The sequence below is a fragment of the Petaurus breviceps genome, unplaced genomic scaffold (genome assembly GCF_028583685.1).
Source record: "Petaurus breviceps papuanus isolate PSGF00001 unplaced genomic scaffold, PetGlider_PUasm1.0 90743, whole genome shotgun sequence".
Lineage (NCBI taxonomy): Eukaryota > Metazoa > Chordata > Mammalia > Diprotodontia > Petauridae > Petaurus > Petaurus breviceps.
This window is the reverse complement of record NW_027187332.1, coordinates 14,299,995-14,320,556: the sequence shown is the minus strand read 5'-3', so window position 1 is coordinate 14,320,556 and position 20,562 is coordinate 14,299,995. Positions and strand designations below refer to the sequence as shown.

At 37.9% G+C, this 20,562-nt stretch overlaps 1 protein-coding gene across 5 annotated transcripts in view; it reads left to right on the top strand.

The window, feature by feature from the left end:
* Positions 1-20,562, top strand: part of DZIP1 (DAZ interacting zinc finger protein 1) — a 115,126-nt gene that overhangs the window by 58,175 nt on the left and 36,389 nt on the right. For all 5 annotated transcript variants that reach the window (XM_069067346.1, XM_069067344.1, XM_069067345.1 and 2 more), the window contains exons 9-12: positions 4,132-4,272; positions 7,223-7,271; positions 8,548-8,598; positions 11,346-11,402. In XM_069067346.1, the coding sequence (XP_068923447.1) occupies positions 4,132-4,272; positions 7,223-7,271; positions 8,548-8,598; positions 11,346-11,402 (298 nt within the window). The remainder of the gene's footprint in view (positions 1-4,131; positions 4,273-7,222; positions 7,272-8,547; positions 8,599-11,345; positions 11,403-20,562) is intronic.

Here is a 20,562-nt window from a genome sequence, read left to right as displayed (position 1 = left end):
CTTTTTCCTTCATAATCCTTAAACCCTAGTTGAGGAGGAATATTCAATCAAGTTGGTAATCTCAGGGCTAAGGATTTAGCCATTAATTATTCCACATGGATGATGTCTGCTGTTCCCACAATGCACATACTGTATTTCTTTGTTTTGGGGAACTTGGCTTTGCCAACTTTTTAGTGCTCTACCTAGATTCTTTGGCAGTCTCCTTTTGGAATAATTATAGTTGCAATATAAATGGAGTCAAATAGTCATTTTGTGGTTGTGTTTGTTCATTTTCGAAGAAGACTATAGCATCAGGGAAATGATGACATGACTTGCAGTTGGCTTTGATTTGAGTGAGGGAGGGCTGTGCAGGGTCCCCAGCCTCACTTTCTCCTCCAGAGCCATCTGGATCCAGTGACCGGATTATCAATTCATCAGGATGACTGGGGATGACCCAGGATGCAATGGGAGACCCTGGCCCTTTTAGGCTAAGGCCTTTGTAGGTACTCACTGAGAGTGAGACCTCTTTAAGAAGTGAATCAAGGGATGGCCCCTTTAATTAGAAAAAGAAAAAGAAAAAAAACAGTCAAGCTGGGAGGGGAAGCCCCTCAGGATTGTTGTTCCAAAGAGAAACAAGTTCTCCCTTTGCATCCTGGGTCATCTCCAGTAAAATAGTCATTGATGCTTGTAGGCATTCACCTGTACTTTAGACATGTCAAAAGACTAGGTTTTAGGAGATAAATTCACTAAAAGACCTCATGCTCCCTTACTGTGTGGTAGTTTTTTATGCTAAATTATCACTTGTTCCTGAACACATTTTCTAATCTTGGCTAATCTCTGTCTGGTTTGTCTCATGCCTCCTTGTTGGTTCCAATCTTTTTCATTAGCAACTTTTTTGTTATTTGTAGGTTGCCTATGCTTTCTTGCAAGGCTCTTTGTTTGATACCATACTATTTGAAAATTTTTAATGTTTAATTAAAAATTAACATTGAACATCAATACAACACAATGAAACTTGCTTAGTAATTGTTATAATTAATTTGCTTCAATGCATTTTAAATCAGACCTCATTGTAACATATAAAAATATCACAGCGATTTTTCAGGCCCTAAATCTTGATGAAGATTCTTTGTCCATACATTCTCATTCACATTCTCTCCCCTATAACTGTAGAGAGTGCGTACTTCATTCTTTTAGTTATGCTCTTTTTTTCTTTGATGCTCTATACTTCTTATATTTCAAGACTGGTCAGTGTTATCCTTCCACTCGTGTGATTTTAGCTATGAAAATGACATATGTAGCTCTCTGCTGCAAAACTTTCCTCCTTACGTTGTTCCATGTAGCAGCCTATGCACAAGGTCTATTGAAAGGTATTTCATGTTGCCAGTCCAAATTAAGCCTCCTAGAGACTGAATTTCTCACGTTATATCCCTGCCTTTGTGCATAGCTTCCTATCATAGGACCACATCTATTCAATTTCATTTTCACTTCATTTCAAAAAGCATGTATTGAGTTGATCACTTAGTTTTTCCTTCAACATCCAGATAGTTCTGCAATGTCTCCTCAGTCTTCCTATCATCATCATTATTATTTTATTAATGACTGGGGCTCCCTGTCTTGTCCAGAATAAGACTAGCCTAGGTCCCACTACTGATCGTCATGGGGAGCTTTGACTTATTCCACTTCCAACCCAAGATAGTTCAGCCTTCCTTAAGCAACCTGGTGGTGACCCCACCCTTTCACTCCTGGAGCTCATCATATTAATGCCAAACTTGGTGTAGATACCTGAAGGTCGTAGCCCACTGAAGCTCAGAACTCCCAGGTTCAAGAGCTCCACTAGCCTTCCCCTCCTTGGCAGCAATGATTACAGGGGTACTTCCACACCCAAATGCCTATTACTCCTAATCCTTAAAGCAGTGAATAGCCTCAGTCTAGGACAGGGGATCAATAGCGCTTCCTTAGCACAAGTGCCACTGGCAGTTGGGTGGTAGGGAGAGGATGATGAAATTCCAATTCTAGTCCTTGGGCATAAGATAGAAGAAACAGGGAAGGGCAGAGGACAAAATCTAAATGTTCCTATGACACCAGTAGTCCTGTTGCACTAAAAATGACATAGAACCTGAGTTTGAAAGAACTGTGGATGTCATCGGTTTCAGCCTCTCATGTAGGGTTAATTCCACCTCTCTGCAACTTGATACACAGATAGCTAGACTGTACCTAAATATTCCTGGGGCAATGCTAAATGTTAGAAAACAATACAGTTCTTTGTGTTGAGGTGGAATCTGTCGGCCTTTTCACCACTGCACCCTTTAGCAGCACAAAAAGAAGCCTACTCGCTGTTTCACATGAAAGCCCTACTTAAGATAGGAGTTCATAACACTTTTTTCTGCCATGGATCCCTCTGGCAATCTGGGGAAGCCTGTGGACCCCTTCTCAAAAAAATCCTTTTAAATACATTAAACAAAATACAAGGATTAGCAAATCAAATCAAAATACAGTTACTATAATTTTTGAAAAAGAAGTAGATGGGGCAGTTTGGTGGCTCAGTGAATAGAGTGCCGACCCTGGAGTCAGGAGGACCTGAGTTCAAAATCCGGCCTCAGACACTTAACACATAAGCTAGCTGTGTGACCTTGGGCAAGTCACTTAACCCCAATTGCCAAGCAAAAAAGAAAAAGAAGTAGCTAATTGGTGCAGTGGATAGAGTGCTGGACCGACAGAACAACCTAAGTTCAAATCCAACCTCAGACACTTAAGAGCTGTGTGACCCTGGACAAATCACTTAACTTCTGTTTGCTTCAGTTGTAAAATAGAGCTAATAATAACACTTAACCTTGTAGGGTTGTTGAGAGCATCAAATGAAATAATATTTGTAAAGTGCTTAGCAAGTGTTGGTATATAATAGACATTGTATAAATTCTTATTCCATTTCTGTCTCCCTTCCTGAAATGTATCCATGGACCCCTTTGAGGTCTGTAGATCCAAGTTTAAGAACCACAGCCTTAAGGTATTTGAAGGTCATCATAACACCCTTTATTTTACTTCATATGATATGGTTTCTAAATCCCTCAGCATCCTGGTTGTCCTTCTCTGGACACTCCCTGGTTTGTCAGTGTTCCTTTTATGTAGGGCACAGAAATGCATCTGATACCATAGATGTGGTCTGACCAGAACATGGTACAGTGGAGCTGTTGTCTAACTTGATCTGGACACTCTTAAAAATGAACTTAATGTTCATTTTTTAGTCCTGAGAGGATGTTTTTTAAAGAATAACATGGCATAGCCTGCTTTGAAAAAAAAAATAAAAAGCTCAATTAAGCCTGTGTGGAGCTCACCATCAGCTAAGCATGATAGGAATAGTGGAGGTTTTTGTTCATGCTATACAGAAACGCTTTTTATTCTCCTAGAGAAATGCTTAAGATTTCCAGTTACCTGGTTTCCTATTGAACCCCAGAGCTAATCTGCAATACAAAATCACTTTGGGGGAAATTTTAGGTTTCTGCTGCATTATTGCATGTTTTCAGAAAAGCAGAGTGTACTTGAAATTGTTCTGTCCCTGATTTAGGTCCTTTTTGTCTCATCTGGATTTTTGCAGCCAGATGACATCTTTCTTCCACTTTCCTACCCATCACTGTATCCAACTAAAGTCCATACCAAAATTACTCTTGCTCTGACGTTGCCATTTTAGGCCCTCTGTGGGTCTAGAACAGGAGTTTTTAACCTGGGGTCTGTGAACTTGGACGGGAAAAAAATTATATCTTTATTTTCACCAACATTTAATTGAAACATCATTTCCTTCAGTTATTAAAAAAAAATCCGGAGGAGGGGTCCTTAGGCTTTATCTCATGGGTCTATGATAATTATAATAATAAAAGATTAAAAACCCTGGTTTTTAATCCCCCATTTTCCTGCTGGATATGGACTAGTAAAGTAATTTCATATAGCTGATCAATACCTTATTGGCAACTTATGGCCCTAGAAAGTTGCTTAGAATACTGAGAATTTGAGTAACTTCCCTAGGTTTACATCAACATTTTATTCAGTTTATTGGTACACCAGAGTGATGTAATTGTTTAATGGTGTTGTTTATCAGAAGAAGTAAAAAAATTTTGCATGAGACTTAAAAAAGTGTGTGTTTTACCCATTTTTTAGCTCCTGTCACATGTAGAGAAACTTCGAACATCTATGATAGAAGATCTGAATGCAAGTAATGTTTTTTATAAGAAAAGGATAGAAGAACTAGGTGAGCGACTCCAAGAACAGAATGAATTGATTATTACTCAGAAGCAGCAGGTATGTTTGGTTTGGGTTTTTTTTTGGATGTGAATTTGGTTACACGTACAAGTACAATGTCTTCCATATAGTACACACTAAATCAATGTTTATTGCATTATACATGCCAATTACACATGTATAAGCATAATAGTTTTCTTTTAGAATATTTGTAGATTGTAAGGTGATGAATTCTCAGTTAAAATCCTACCCTGTTGTCTAATCCAGGCATGGAAGTGACCAGATTCTTGAAGGCCATTTAAGCATATCACAAGCTTTGGCAGGCCTTACACAAGTTTGGGTTTAATTGCCATCTTTTCGTAGATGACTTGCAGAGTGATATATTTATCCCTAGTCTCTGCTGAGTTCTAAAAGTCTTCCAATACCATCTACCTTTTGGGCATTTTAATTAGATGTCCAATAGACATCTCAAATTCAACTGCTAGACTTACTCTCTTTAACCTTCTTTATTTCTGTCAAGGTCACCACCATTCTTCCAGTTACTCAGGAGTTATCCTTTTTGCCCGTGCAAGCTCTTAGGTGTCCTCATTCCAACTGCAACATTGAAAATAAGTCATATCCCCAGAACTAGACTGGCTGCATCTTTCTCTTGAGAGGCTTCTGAGAGATCAGCAGTGATTCTCTAATGTCATTGGCTTAAACTTCCACTGGTGTGATTCTCCCTTTCTCTTTCCCACTTCGCCATGATTATTAGCTGAGAATCATTTAGTCAGCTAGCCTTGAATAGCTTTGGAAAAGGGTGTTTACTTCAGTCGTATAGTAAGAAGAGTTGGTACAAAAACATTCCTTCAGAGGTCTATAATACCCTTCCATGAATGCATACCAAGTCTAGGGGAAAGTGGGCTCATGTTTAGAGATCACATATGATTAAGGAGTAACTGGAAGACCTTTTTTCTCCCATTCATGGAGTGTTGACAACTGCCACCAGCTGATGTGGAAATGTCACTTAGAGTACTAATAGAAAGATAGGAAGTCCAACATCCTCTAGGCCCTCCCAAGCTGAAATGTTTTCCCTTGATCACTGGTAGGAGGGATAGGGGAAAAGACCTGGCCAAGGCCAAAACTGAGAACTCTTCCCATTTTCCCCACCCACAGGACTCCACACATATTCCACTTTTTCAGATGGTTCCTTCCCATTTGATCATTTATAGATAACCCCCTCCTCCAAGGAGTGACCAGGTTTCCCATCCTATTAGAACAGATTTCCTGCCTATCATTTTTCACTTCATCCAGTGACTTTCAAGGACTTTTCACTCTTGTCTGGGGTACTTTTATTGATTGATTTAGACTTGTTCTCACCTAGTTAAGGCATCAGAACTAAAAGTGGGGTGAGTTCAACCCTACTTTTATAATGATTCCTCACTCACCCTCAACCACATGTCCAGTCAGTTGCCAAATTTTGTCAATTCTACTACTGTATCTCACCTGTCTCTCTGCTTCTTGCCTCTCTAATTTAGAGCCTCGTCACCTCTTGCCTGAAAGCCTCCTAATTGGCCACCTTATCTTTAGCCTCTGCCCTCTCCTATCCATCATTCACACAAATGTCAAATACCAAAATAATTTTTCTAAAGAATGTTGCTCCCCCGCTCAATAAATTCCAGTGGCTCCTGATTGCTCCAAGGATCAAATTAAAAACATCTCTGTTCAACATTTAAAGTCTGTTCCAACCTACTTTTCCAGCCTTATGATAGATTACTTTCTGCAGAGTAATTTTGGTCCAGTCAGACTGGCCTTCCTGCTGTTCCTCACATACAACACTCTACCTCCCATCTTCAGACTTTTGCCTTGGCTTTCCCCCATGTCTAGAATGAGTGTCTCTTCACTCACCTCTGCATCTTAGAATCTCTGGTTTCCTTTCACATTCAGCTGCAGTATCTCATATTCTACACGAGATCTTTTCTGATTCCTCCAAACTTCTAGTGGCTTCCCCGACCCTGCCAAAAATTACCTTGTATTTGTTTTGCATAGATTTTTGTGTAGACACAGATTCACAAGTATATATGTGTGTGTGTGTAGATGCAATATATATACATATGTGTGTATATGCATAGTATACATACATGTTTAGAGGTAACATATGTATATACACAATGCATGTGTGTAATATATACACGTACATGATATATGTGCAGTGCTATATGTGTGTTTGTACATATGTGTGTATATGTACGCATACACATACATATTTTTTTTCTCCCACACAATAAATATGAGCTCCTTGACAGAGAAGACTTTTGAATTTTTGGATTTTAACCCCATAGTAATTGACATATTTAGTAAGTGCTTTATAAATGCTTGGTGATTAATTGACTGGAAGATCAGCCTAACTATTTTGAAAAAACTTTTCCCCTTGAGAACTGGCTTTTGAGGTTTTTGTTTTTTTTTTATTGTTGTTCCAAGTCAAGATGAGAATAAAGTCGGTTCCTGCTGTTTTAAGCAGCGGGGCCACAAAGGCAAAGGAGAATACCAAGCACTATCCTGAGACAATGGAGGAGTTACAATCTGTTAAACATAGTACCTATGCTGATAAAATCACAGATCAACCAATTACTAGTGCCTGCTGTGTGCCAGGCATCGCAGATACAAATCTGTTTAAATACTGAAGTAAGAGTGAAGAATAACCAGCTCTTCCCGTGATTGCTTGTAAACACTTCACAACAACATAGGAAAGGAAAAAAAAAACCTGTGTTTTAGAGTAAAAGTAACTTGAGTTCTCCATTAGAAAAAGAACAAATTTTTAAAGTAACTAAGTGGTTAAATGAACAGGTCTAAACTTTACATTTCTAGTGTTTTCCCTTGCCAGGGTGTTTCTAAAATAGTGAATAATCTCTGTATTTTTGTAGGATTCAGGGCAAATTTTAATGGACTGAAAGTTATGCTCTACACATTGCCATGTAAATCCATTTCCAGTTTTATACGGGCTACTCTAGTAGGTTTTTCTTTTTTGCAGATTAAAGAGTTTTCCAGTAAACCATTACACACAATCAGTGAGCAGAATGGTAAGTTGAACTGTGTCACACTGCTTATAGCAGTGGGCACCAGCCCTCAATCAAATAATTTTTATGTGTTAAAATACTTGACATTTAAATTTCAGAGATATTTTACCATAATATAACAAATCTTTTTTAAAAACTAGTTTAAAAATTATTTTTGAACATAGTCCCAAAAGAAAATAGTCCTGTAGTTTGGTGAGAGCAGCTCACCACAGACAACTCAAATAGCTTTATTGGTGACCTTAAAGTGTTGAGGGAAATAAGGAAGAACCCTTAGCACATTGAGTGTACCAGTGGTAGCCCGTGGTGACTTTATGGAAGGACATGAGGAGAGGGGAAGCTAAACAAGAAGGCATGGATAGGTTGTGATCTTTATTGTTGGAGGATTATCCAGATGGATGAGACCTATAGATCCATTTGAGATTTGAGTATCTGGGCATATACTAGACACTTACTACTTAATTTATAATTTTTAGGGTGTGAGTGAAGCTTGGCTCACAGAGTAATGAATTTGGGGACTATGTCAGCACCCCAAAACCATCTACTAGAGGTCATAGAAGTGTTCAGACTTACATTAGTGGAGGGAGTGCTTGTTCCAGGGAAGTCACAGATTATTGAATTATTGAGAGGCTAAATTAATTTCACTTAATTGTTAAAAAAATTTAAGTTATCAAGACCTTCAAAGCTGGTCTCTTGAGTTGATGACAATACTTTAAAACTTAGGAGTTAAGATTGATTTAAGCCTATTGGCCACTTTCACAAGTTGCTGTCTCTGTGACCGAAATGCTATTAAGGTTTCTCTTCTGTGATTCAGGATTGGAAGGAAATTCCAGCTTGGCCTCAGAACCACTTGATAAGTACAGGATCACCCAATAGAGCTTGACGATGTCAAAGCTGGGGATCCTTGGCTTCTCTGCCAACTGGAAAAAGCCTTACCTGGCTTGATAGTGAGGCAGAAATTTCTTCCCATCACAAGAGAGACTTTAAGAGTTTCTATATAATATTTGGAAATTGTCACCAGTTTAGAGAAATAGTATATAGCATTCTGTGCTTTAAAAAAAATTTAATCTATATGTACTTAGTGAATGCTGTTTATTTTTTTCAGGGGGAGGAATGATTTGTTAAGAAAGCACTAACCTTAACACATCTTGCAATTGTATGGATAAAAGGTTAAATTTTAAGGAAGAAAACAAAAATTTATAAATAATGTTCAGTTCTGTAATCAAAGGATATTCTTTAAGTCTAACTCTTCCTTATTCTTTTTCTTATTTTGCTACTTCAGGGACTCTTTCTGCAAGACAGACTTTGGAAAGACCTATGCCAATTATGCATAGTAAGTTTCTATAATGGACTCAGTGAGGATTTGACATCACTCATGAACTAAAGTAACACAACTTTTGCTTATTTATTAACCTTGGAAATATTTCTCTGAGCACAGACATACTTTAGAGATTACATTTTGACTTCTTTACTGTGATATCTGTATTTGACCTTGTTCTAAAACACATTTTTCATGGACACAGTCAAGATTATTGTAGCTGCTAAAAGAAACCTGTATGCCTTTATGTATGGTGATGTGGATTAATATCATTCTAATCTATTCTGTTCTGTTTAGCAGGATGCTATTAGGAATTCCTTCTGGCACATTTTCAGTTATTTATTTGCCTTGGGGTTTCCCAACATGAGAGGTATATGAGAGGAGTAAAATGATGCACTTTTCTCCTCATTTAGGCGTTATTGTTATAGAGCCAAGGGTTTGCTTTTATTCCATGGTTGCAGTAGCATTGTAATTCAGTGTCAAAGAATTACTCAGTATCAGTGGTAAGGTCAAGTAATCACCTGTGCCTATCTATCCTAACTATTGAATATAATTCAATTTTTATAATAATAATAGTTAGCATTTATATGATGCTTTAATGTTTGCAAAATATTTGACAAATATTATTTCATTTGATCCTCACACCAAACCTGGGAAGCAGATGTTATTATTAAACCTATTTTATAGCTGAGGAAACTTAGACAGAAAGATGCCAAGTGACTTGCCTGGGGTCACACAGTCAATAAGGGTCTCAGACAGGATTTGAACTCAGGTGTTCTTGACTCTACACTCAGTGTGCACCACCTAAAGGCATAGCTCCAAAATCTTAAACATTTATGAATTATATTCTTTAAAAAATAACAATTTGGATTTTTATTATATTCAATACAACAAAGGAAGAAGAAAAACTGTGAAGAAGAAAATGGAATTAGAAACAAGTAAAAAAATTCAAATATATTTCAGAGGCCCTTAGATAGGAAATAGAAACTAAAGGAAGGGAAGGAGAGATGGAGATGATAAAGATGGGACTGGAAGTAAAGAAAAAGTTAAAATTAAATTGGGCAATAAATTATAAGGGGATCATGCTCCTGATGAGGAAAGGTTGATGATGGTTTTTGGCTAATAAGGCCTTTCGAGTGATCCCTGTGGTTTGCTGTCATTTCCTTTTTAGAGGTACAGATTTGGGGGCAAGGCACAGATGTCATGAGCTCCAAAATGTTGGGGGGAAAACTATTTATTTCTGATAAATTAGAGCAGACAGAGGAGAGTGTCTCTGAATGGCGTCACTCTACAGGTTGAAAAAACAGAGAAAATTTCCATCCAGGAAAGAGAGAGGAACAGTTAGAACTAAATTGATTAAAAAGTACGTGAACCACTGAAGAGAGACAGGACAGTACAGTGGATAAATGATGACCAACCTTGGCCCTGCCTCTTACAAGGTTTTGACTGTGACTACACATAAATCCCTTAATGTCTCAGTGCCTAAGGCAGCTCTCCAAAGCTCCAAGTTACAGGTGAAACGGTGATGTGTAACTTCCACACCTAGAGGCAGCTAGGTGGCTCAGTGGACAGAGTGCTGAGCCTGACATCAGCAAGAACCAAGTTCAGATTTGCTTTCAGACACTTACTAGGTGTGTGACCCTGGATTTAACCTCGATCTGCCTCAATTTCCTCAACTATAAAATGGGGGAAATAATATTATCTTTTTTATTTATTATTATTATTTTGCTTTTTGGAGGGGAATAGGCAGGGCAATTGGGGTTGAGTGACTTGCCCAAGGTCACACAGCTAGTAAGTGTCAAGTATCTGAGGCCAGATTTGAACTCAGGTCCTCCTGACTCCAGGGCTAGTGCTCTACTCACTGCACCACCTACCCACCCCGAAAATAATATTATCTACCTCACAGGATTATTGTAAAGATCAAATGAGATTGTATTTGTAAAATGCTTAGTATAGTGCCTGGCACATAGTAGGGCCTTAATAAATGCTTATTTCCCTTTCCCTTCCCTCCACACTAGGAAGTTCAAATAAATGAAATCATAAATCCATGTCGACCCCCCTTCCTACTTTCCCTCTCCAAAAAAAAGGCTGCTGAAACCACCCATAAATGGGAAACCTAAGGATCATGGCAGCTAGTTCGGTTTACCAAGGAATAATATGTAGATACAGTGCTGTTCTGTAGTCACAAGACTATAGGAAAAAGCCTAATTAGTCATTTTATAAACGAGGGCCATTCATCATAATGGAATCTCAAGTGACACTTGGCTTCTTGTTTCAGAGTAGTGGCTAAAGATGGTAGACAATGCTTTTAATCTAAATTACCATGTTACACTAGAAGAGTCTATACAAAACAGAGAAGAGGGATAAAAGCTACGAATTAAGTACAGCTAAAGTAGAAAGACAAAATGCACAAACAAATGTCATTACAGGACATAGAGGTGTGCAAAAGGGAATACAAAAAAGAACTGTTGAATATTCAGAAAGGGTCTTTTTCATCTTTAAAAATGCAGAGCATAAATGCTCCTAAGTTTGGAATATGTTCCTAAAGTCTAGAAGTGGACCACATGACCTCTCAAGGTCCCATGTAGGGTATGATTTAAATTTTTTCTAAAATTCTGAATTAGTTGTAAATATTTTGTTTTTATAACATTCTCTTGTAATCATGCCTGGTTTGAATAGGCTTTATTTGTTGTCATGTTCAGATTATTTAGATTTAATTATGAAACTCGGTTAGCTCATTCCTTTTTTTTATACCGTTTCAGTGAATGCTCCAGCATCAAAGAGTTTGGATTCTAAATCAAGTCAAACAATAGTGCATGGTAAGTTTCAGCAGTCAACTCAGTGTTTTATGTGAAGTTGCCACACTCAGATAACTTATTAACTGAAAGTACTTCTAATGGGTAAATAGAACAGAAAACATCTAGCGATCATAGAACACTTAATAGAACTAATCTCCATATTTGACTTTATTAAGATCAGAAAGTATAAGATAAATGCATTGATTGGTAGTAACTTCAAATATGAATTTTAATTTTTTTCCAAATAGTATTTTTCTCATGTGTGATTTTTGGTGGTTGATGTTAAATAAGAAAAAAATGCAACTTTATATTAGACCAGCCACCTAGTACAAGCCACAGGGCATGTGTGATTGTTTTTTTAACTTTGAATGTAACAGAAAGTCACATTTTTATTCAGGCAACTTCAATGATTGGCTGGGCAAAGTAATCTATAAAAGTCATGTGATAGTGACCAAAAGGCAAACTAGGACCTACTAGAAGAGATGCCTGCCCACTGGGTCAATGTATAGTCGAAATGACTAGATCTCTTTCAAGAAGGTTGATATTAAAAGTGTTAGTAAAAGTGACAAATCTTATTAAAGAAAGTCATGTAGATTATAAGAATATTTGTAGCCACATTTAATTTTAATTTTAAAGTTTGTGGTATTGTGATCAAATACTCTTTTTTAAGGCAATCTGCTTCATAATATTTATAGGCTATGGTGTAGTAGAAACTATTTTTTTCCTATCTTAAATTATTAATGCTTCCAGAAGCTATTAAGTGGCAGGCATAACTATCTGCTCTATACTACCTTCTAGTTGTAGCTTGCAATCTAAGATACTATAGTTGAGACAATTGGTTCGTCTACCTGGACCTGTTATCTTAAAAAGCACTTTGCTCTGCCCATAATGTGCTTTACCCATAATGGCTTTCTAAAAATATTTCTTTTACTCACTAAGTTGTTTATTAGGGTTTATTTCTCCTTAATTCCATTATTGGTGATTAATGTATTTTAAACCTGTGATTTCAATATGTAATCTGTAAATTCTCTACGTACACTGCCTTTGTAATATACATTTCGTAATTCCACAGATGTTTAGACCATGCAGATTTTTCCCACATAGTATAATGATAGAGATTTTCATTGTTGACTATTTATGGGAGTTCTCCATTATTATACCTCCAAGAAAAGTTACCTCAAGAATTAACTGTACAAAAATTGCCATTTTTCATCCATAATATTTCTATTTTTATCCTATTTCATTATTTTAATGGGAGGGTGATAATCTTGGTATAATGTTGCTGATTATCTTTTTTCTTCTACTAGTAGGTTTTTATGTCTTTTTCCTGCCCTTCCTATCTTCATTTTCATCAGCCTTCTATATTTCATAATAAAAGGTTAGCATTTACTATCTATCATTTTCATTCTGTGGTTCGATACATCAAGGTTATTTCTAATGCCAAAGAAATACTGAATAGTAAATAGATATCTTGAGATATTTAGGGTTAGTTAGTATCAGGGGTGTCCTGGTAAATGTTTAATCATTGGCCTTCCTGAGAAAAAAGTAGTAGTGCACAGGACACACTTTTAAGTTTAATTCACATTTTCTCCATCACTTTCTTAAGTCTAGATGGTCAACAGAACAATGAATCAAGTCCCAAAGCTAACATTTAATCATCATCTAGGTAGAAATGCTCAAACTAACCATTTACCATTCGGTTCTCAGGAGTTGGTATAAGCTGTCTCCAGTAGACCCCTGATTAATTCAACCAGTTTCTGCCCCTAATCCTCCTCCCCTGTTCCCTTGTGGCTTCCCAGCTCTTTGAAATGCCAGGTGCCAGGGGAAGGATGGCAATGCTGGAGTTCTTCCTTTTCTGTGGTCTGTGAGCCCAGGAAGGAGAACAAGGCCACCAGATTTTTCCATCAACTTGATTCTCCTACTAATTAGAAAGGGGAGTCCTGTCAGTAGGGAAAATCAAACCCTTTTTTCTCAATTAGCAACCTTAATGCCCTCACCCAGTTGACTCCAAAGCTTCAGATGGAGGATAGCCTAACTCTTTAAAACATGAATGTTGGGGACTTTGGCCTCATTTAGGAATGTGACACTAACTTCTCATTGTCCCCAGATAATTCTCTAATATAAAATGCAGAATCGTTGCTGGTCTGCATTGTCAGAGGGAGTTTGCTCACTGGGAGTTCAGTATAACAATAAAATCACAGGTGCAGACCAAGGGAAAAAAATCCTTCATCTTTACTTAAGAACATCTATACTGTTAGGAGTAATAGTCCCTCCCTTCCCAATGGACAAAACAGTTACATAAAAGTGAAATGTTTGTGGAATATTCATTTTATTTTTCATATAAAGCAGCAGATTTCCAGAACTCCCATGGCATTATACTCTGACAAATGTATTGTTCAGTATCAACTCTTAAGATCTTTTGGGAAAGAAGAAAGAAAGAAAAAAACAGTTCACTCTGAAACTCATGGGCCCTCCTGGCTTAGAGTGAATGTCAGTAGTCACTGTTTCTCTTTTGAGCAACAATCCTGAGGGTCTTCCCTTCTCAGCTTGATTTTTTAATTAAAGAGACCATCCCTTGACTCACTTCTTAAAGAGGTCTCTTCACTGAATGGGCTTTACCTCACTCTCAGTGAGTACCTGCAAAGGCCTTAGGGTCTCCCATTGCATCCTGGGTTATCTCCAGTCATCCTGCTGAATATCTGGTCACTGGATCCAGATGGCTCTGGAGGAGAAAGTGAGGCTGGTGACCTTGCACAGCCCTCCCTCACTCAAATCAAAATCAACTGCAAGTCATGTCATCATTTCCCTGATGCCATGGTCCTCTTCAAAAACAAAGAACAAACACAACCTTAAGATCTTTAAGGCAGTAGTTAAGATGAGAATTGAATTCTGGATAAAATAATCACTTAGACTCTATTCTTTCTGTCATTCAGAGGTGTACTATCCTAGGGTTTTCCCAGTTAAAATCTGATGAATGAATTTTTTAGCAATGGATAGACACTATAGAACACGCCTCCCCCCTTCCCCCCCCATAGACTAATGGATGAATTCTGATGTCAGAACAACCAGAAACATAGTGGTATGATTTGTAAGTTTTACTTTGATCTGTATTTGGTATTTAGATGTTACTTGGGCTGATAACTTGGTTTCCTGCTTTGTTTGAGAGTGAGCTAAAATTGAAGGGAGAGGACTCTTTCATCTTTTTATGGTGATGATGCTAAAAAAGCTTTGTCAAAGCTTCTAAGTACTTTCTACAAAAATAGAGGGAGGGCTGCAGACATTTTTTTCCTATAAATTAAAACTACTTATTTGTCTTTCATTATATTGCTAGGACTCAAATAAATGGTTTTAACTTACAGGAACAAAAAAAGTCTTCCACGTTGGAATTTGGATATTCTTAAAGCCTAGACTTTTTAAATCAGAATTTAACATTGCGGGGTGGCTAGGTGGCGCAGTGAATAGAGCACCGGCCCTGGAGTCAGGAGGACCTGAGTTCAAATCCAGCCTCAGACACTTGACACACTAGCCATGTGTCCTTGGGCAAGTCACCTAACCCAATTGCCCTGCCCTCTCCCCTCCAAAAAGAAAAAAAAAAGAATTTAACATTACTGTTCTCACCATGTTTACATTCAGAATATGACTTATCAGGGTTATAAAACTTAACAGGTCATTTCACCAACCAGGCATGCAAAATGGTTTTAAATTGTTCCAACTGGCATGATAAATGTAAAATAATGAATGTGACCTGGGGTTTTGAGGCTGATTGGAGATAGAATAGCACCTGTCTCACAAATAAAATACAGTTATGTCTTATAGACTCTTGAATTTTTAAAACAAAAATATCGTTAACTGAATCCCTCCCCCATTCCCATGACAACTTACATAAGTAATGCAGAAAATTAAAACTCTTGCAGAATATCATATAGGGGAAACTTTCACAATAAAATATTTCCTAGGTTATAAAGTATCAATAGATTTTTAGCAACATCTTTCTCACTAAGCAAATTGTTTATACTACTTTTAGATTTGAAGTAAAATGGAAACCAACAGGGTAATAATGAAATGCGGTGGGGAGGAGTTAGCTTATCATGTAGTGGTGGCAGGAATATATTTCCCCCCCCCCCCCCCCGAGGAAAAGTTATCGTTTATTATCACTATTCTTAACTATAGTAACAGAAGAGGGAAAACCCTTTGGATGCAGGTGATGGAAAGAAGCAGCATTTCAGAAAGAAGTTGCTGATGTCCACCCAACACGGGGCAATGTCATAATAGGGCACGTGATAGCAATAACTCAGATTTCTGTAAAGCTTTAGTTTATGACCCACTTTCTTAACAACAACCCTGTGAAGCTCAGATTCTACTCTACAAAGAGGAAACAGAAGCTGACAAAAGTGGGAATGACTTGTCCAGGGTAAGAGAGCTCATAAGTATCCAAAGCAGAGATAGGATGTCACCTCTTTCCTCTGTACCATTTTACTTCCTGCTCTTGGGATCCTAGGGTTGGATGGACCATAGAGACCAGTGTAGCTCAGTGTGCTGATTTTATAGATGCGCATATTAAGCGATTTATCCAGGGTCCCTGAGCCTGGGCACAGGTCCTCTGACTCCATGTCCAGTGTTTGGTCTCTCCGAATTTCTCCTTCCTTCCTTCCTTCCTTCCTTCCTTCCTTCCTCCCTCTCTCCCTCTCTCTCTCTCTCTCTCTCTCTCTCTGTCTTTTTGGAGGGGGGAAGGCAGGGCAATTGGGGTTAAGTGAATTGCCCAAGGTTACACAGCTAGTAGGTGTTAAGTGTCTGAGGCTGGATTTGAACTCAGGTCCTCCTGATTCCAGGGCTGGTGCTCTATTCACTGTGCTGCCTAGCTGACCCCTCTCCGAATTTCTTGAACTGAATTTCACACAGCCCTAGAGTTATTTGATGAAAGAAGGTATAATAGTGGACAGATACACACAGAAAACTTAATTGACATGCTCTCTATGCCAATAATAATTCAACTGTGCCTTCAGCTAATGAAAAGAACCATTGTTTATTGGTCCATGTGGATGATGTGACCAAAAATTTGACTTGTTCTAGAATCAGCCTTTGAGTGCATTCAATAATGTTTGAAGTCCAGTGAATTAAGTGTTGGTTTTTCTCTGCACAGTATTTGTAAAATAGTACTCATTTATAGTCTTTGTTTCCCTCCACACACACACTGTTAATTTTTATTATGATAATGCCAATTCTGAATAATTGGGTAAAATGAAGACATTTCATATGTAACGGGTATCCATGAACTCAGTTCAAGTGTGAAATTACAAACACAGAAAAAAATGTAAATATGTTTATAGTTCTCTCCAAATGTGGTTTAAAATGTATGGTGATTCTGATGTGTGGTATGTACGTTGCCAAATTGTTTTCTAAGTCTCGTAGTTTTGGCAGAATTGCTGTCATTTATATATAATTTGATATTTTTAATGTAAAAGGAAAAAGTGATGAATAAGAAAACTGAAAAATGAAAATAATTAATTGTAAAGAATTTTTCAGAGTTAGTCAGTAAATGTTGAGTATGTGTCAGGCACTGTGCTAAATGCTGATGATTCAAAAGGAGGAAAAGGCATTCCCTGCCCTCAAGGAGTTCACAGTCTAATGGGGAGAAACCTTTTACAAATTACTATGTACAAAGTAACATACAGGATGAATTGGAAATAAGCAACAGAAAGAAGGCACTGGAATTGAAACGGATCAGGAAAGGTTTCCTGGAGAAGGTGGGATTTTTAGGTGGGTCTTGAAAGAAGTCAGGAGATGGAAATGACATGTCCAGAATGTTCCAAATGATAAAATACTCTCTGAGAGTCACGTATTTCTCACTAAGTTGTTTCAGTCTTTGCTGGATTCAGAATAACATTTGCCAGAGAATATAATTATGGTATTTGGTACCATCAGTAGTGGGCCTTTAAGAAAATGATTTTAAAAGACTTTGGTACCTGAGTTCCAATAACAATTTTGTTTTTGTTTTTACTAAAGGCTTTCAAAGACAGCTGAAAGTTTGAGACCCTTTAGAGTAGGGTCTCGGTGCCACAATCTGGTATTTCTCCAGCTAAGGTTCTTCCCTCTCCTCCTAACCACTGTCATATTTCCCATAATCCCAGACCTTTCATGACTTTTCCTTTGAAGCAGGTAGGCAATGAATAGAGTATAGGTCTTAGAGTCAGGAAGACCTGAGTTCAAAGACTCACTTAACCTCTCTTTCCTTACTGTAAAATGGGTTTAATAATATCACTTCCCCCCTCAGGGTTGTGAGGATCAAATGATTTAAAATATGTAAAGCACTGTCAAACTTTGGGCACTATATAAATGCCAGCTATTATTATCATTGGCTATTGAAAGCCTAAATGCTTAACTAGTTCTTTATCCTAAAAGCCTTGAAGAGATACAAGGGAGCATATATTATTCCGAATAGCTATTTAGATTTCCATCTTAGGAGTCTTAACTCATGGTCAGAAGCCAAAATGGAAGCTGAAACAGGGATCAGAAAACTCTGACATGCATGCCAGAGAGATGGCATGTGAGTCGATTTTCATTGGCATTTGGGTTCCTGCTGTCACTGCGCACTCACCCGATACTCCCTTCCTCTACAATGCCATTAGTTTGTGAAAGTTGGCAGCTGCTACACCCTTCCTAGCTTGGGAGAATCCACATGGTTCCTTCTCACCATCACTCTACCCTTTCCCCTCCCCGAGATCACTAGTTGGCAACATCCACTCAGTCAGTACCCCTCCTTGCCGCTGTTTGTGAACCAGTGGTTAACACCAGCCCCTAGGCACAGCAGAACAAAGGGGTCAGAACCTTGGCATACCATTCATAAAAGACTATAGATGCCCTGGGCTAGAGCTAGAATCAGATTGCACCTATCTAGGCCAGAGTAGAATACAAAGTAGGTTTGGCTTCACCACAACTCTGGGCTTGAAGAATATTATGTAGTGATCATAATATTTATGATCATTCCCTAAGTATACTTCTCAAATTAAGTAGAAAGCAATTAAATTATCTGTGTGTTTTGCTTATGATTTTAGTTTTCCACATTTATTCAAATGTTTCAGATGCACATTCTCTGCAGATCATATTTGTTACTCAACTAACTAAAAAAGTACCTAAAACAAAATTAAACAGTGCATTAAAAGAACAGAGTTGAGAAATTTCTTCAGTGGAATTGTGTCTGCTGCAGTCTGCACCACTCTCAACTTTTGTGATTCAGTGATTTTTCCCATTGAAGGTGACTTGTGGAAAACAATGATATCTTTAGCAAAAGTTCTCTCTCTTCCTTTAATTAAACTTTTACGTTTCGGTAGATATTTGAAAATTGAAAATATTTATTTGCTACACTCCTTTCACATATTCTGCTTTTCATTTGACTCCCAAGCAGTTATTTCAAACATTTCATAAATATATGTTTCATCCACTCAGTAAATAGAATCCTTTCAGTCCATCAGCTAGTATTATTAAGTGACTACTATTTGCTACTTAATGTTCTAGACTCTAGGGTTGGGGGAAAAATACAACCAAAATAATCACTGCCAGTGTTTATTATATATGACATATAATGCATGTGCATATATATATGTATACACATGTATATGTGTGTGTATGTATATACATATATACACACACATACAGATAGATAGATAGATAGATAGATAGATAGATAGATAGATAGATAGATAGATAGATAGATCTCATCTGCTGCAAGAAGTCTTTCTCAGCCTTTGACTTCTGACCATGGGTTAAGACTCCCAAGGTGGAAAACTAAAAGGCAGAGATTTGTAAAAATATATGCTCATGTGTGTGTATGTATATGCAGGTATATGTGTGTGTGTGGGTGTGTACATATATGCATGCATTTGGGTGGCACAGTGGATAGAGTGCCAGTCTTGGAGTCAGGGAGACACATCTCCATGAGTCCAAATCTGGCCTCAGATACTTACTAGTTGTGTGACCATGGACAAGTCATTTAATCCTTATTTGCCTCAGTTTCCTCATCTGTAAAATGAGCTGGAGGAGGCAAGCCACTCCAGTATCTTTGCCAAGAGAACTCCAAATGGGGTCAAGAAGAGTTAGACACAACTGAAAAGAAGCTGAACAATAATAATCTCTCTCTGTCTCTGTCTGTCTCTCTGTGTCTGCCTGTCTCTCTCTGCCTCTCTGTTTCTCCCTCTCTCCCTCCCTTCCTCCCCCCTCCCTTTCTCTTTCTCTCTGTCTCCCTCCCTCCCTCCCCCTCCCTTTTTCTCTCTTTCTCTCTCTCTTGTAGAAACTCAGTTTTTCCCAGTCTTCCTTAATATTAGTCTCTGTCAATCATCTCCAGTTTATTATGTACATAGCTTGTTTTTCCATAGTTGTTTGCATGTTGTCACCCCTATTAGACTGTAAATTCTTTGAGGGCAAAGACTGTTTTTGCCTCTCTTTGTATTCCTGATGCTTAGCCTGGTACCTCTTCCAAGGCAGGTTTGTTGACTTCACCTGAAAACACATTTATAAAAAGGTACAAGGCTGGGGGAGGGGGTGAGAAGGGGAGAAAGCACTATCCTGACAGGGAGTGGGAGTATGGAGAGGAACATGCAGAGACCAGGAGAGGAAGGCTCATGCAGAAGATGGTGCTTCAGTTGAGTCCTGTAGGAAACCAGGTGTGTTTGTAAAATGTAATGGTGTGGTGAATTAGCATCTAAAGCGGGCCTTTTTTGGCCGAATGGGAACCAAATATCTTAATAAAAGATAATTGTAAAGGAAAAAGAGTGAGTATAAAAAATAATGTGGAATCAATTGAGATTGACCAGAGTTAAAAGTAGGAATTTGGATGCTTTAGCTAAGAACATCGAGATAATTGCTAAATGTATGCAATCATGCCCAGTTGTTATATATAGTCAGGATTTGATCCTTGCCTAAACATAATCTAACCCACCAGATTAGAGGAAACATTGTGTGTAAAAGTAAGTGAGATTGTATTAACCTGAAGCCGTTCTTGCCAAATTCAAATTAAACCTAATGGCAGTATTGAGTCAGCGTGTTAATTTCGCCCCATGTCCCACTATTGCTCGTTTACTTTGCTTTTTTGTAAGTCAGTATTTACTGTAGGTTCCTCCAATACTTATATTTCCATATCATATATAATGAAAACTCAGGAACAGCAGTGTTCTAAACTAACTGAATT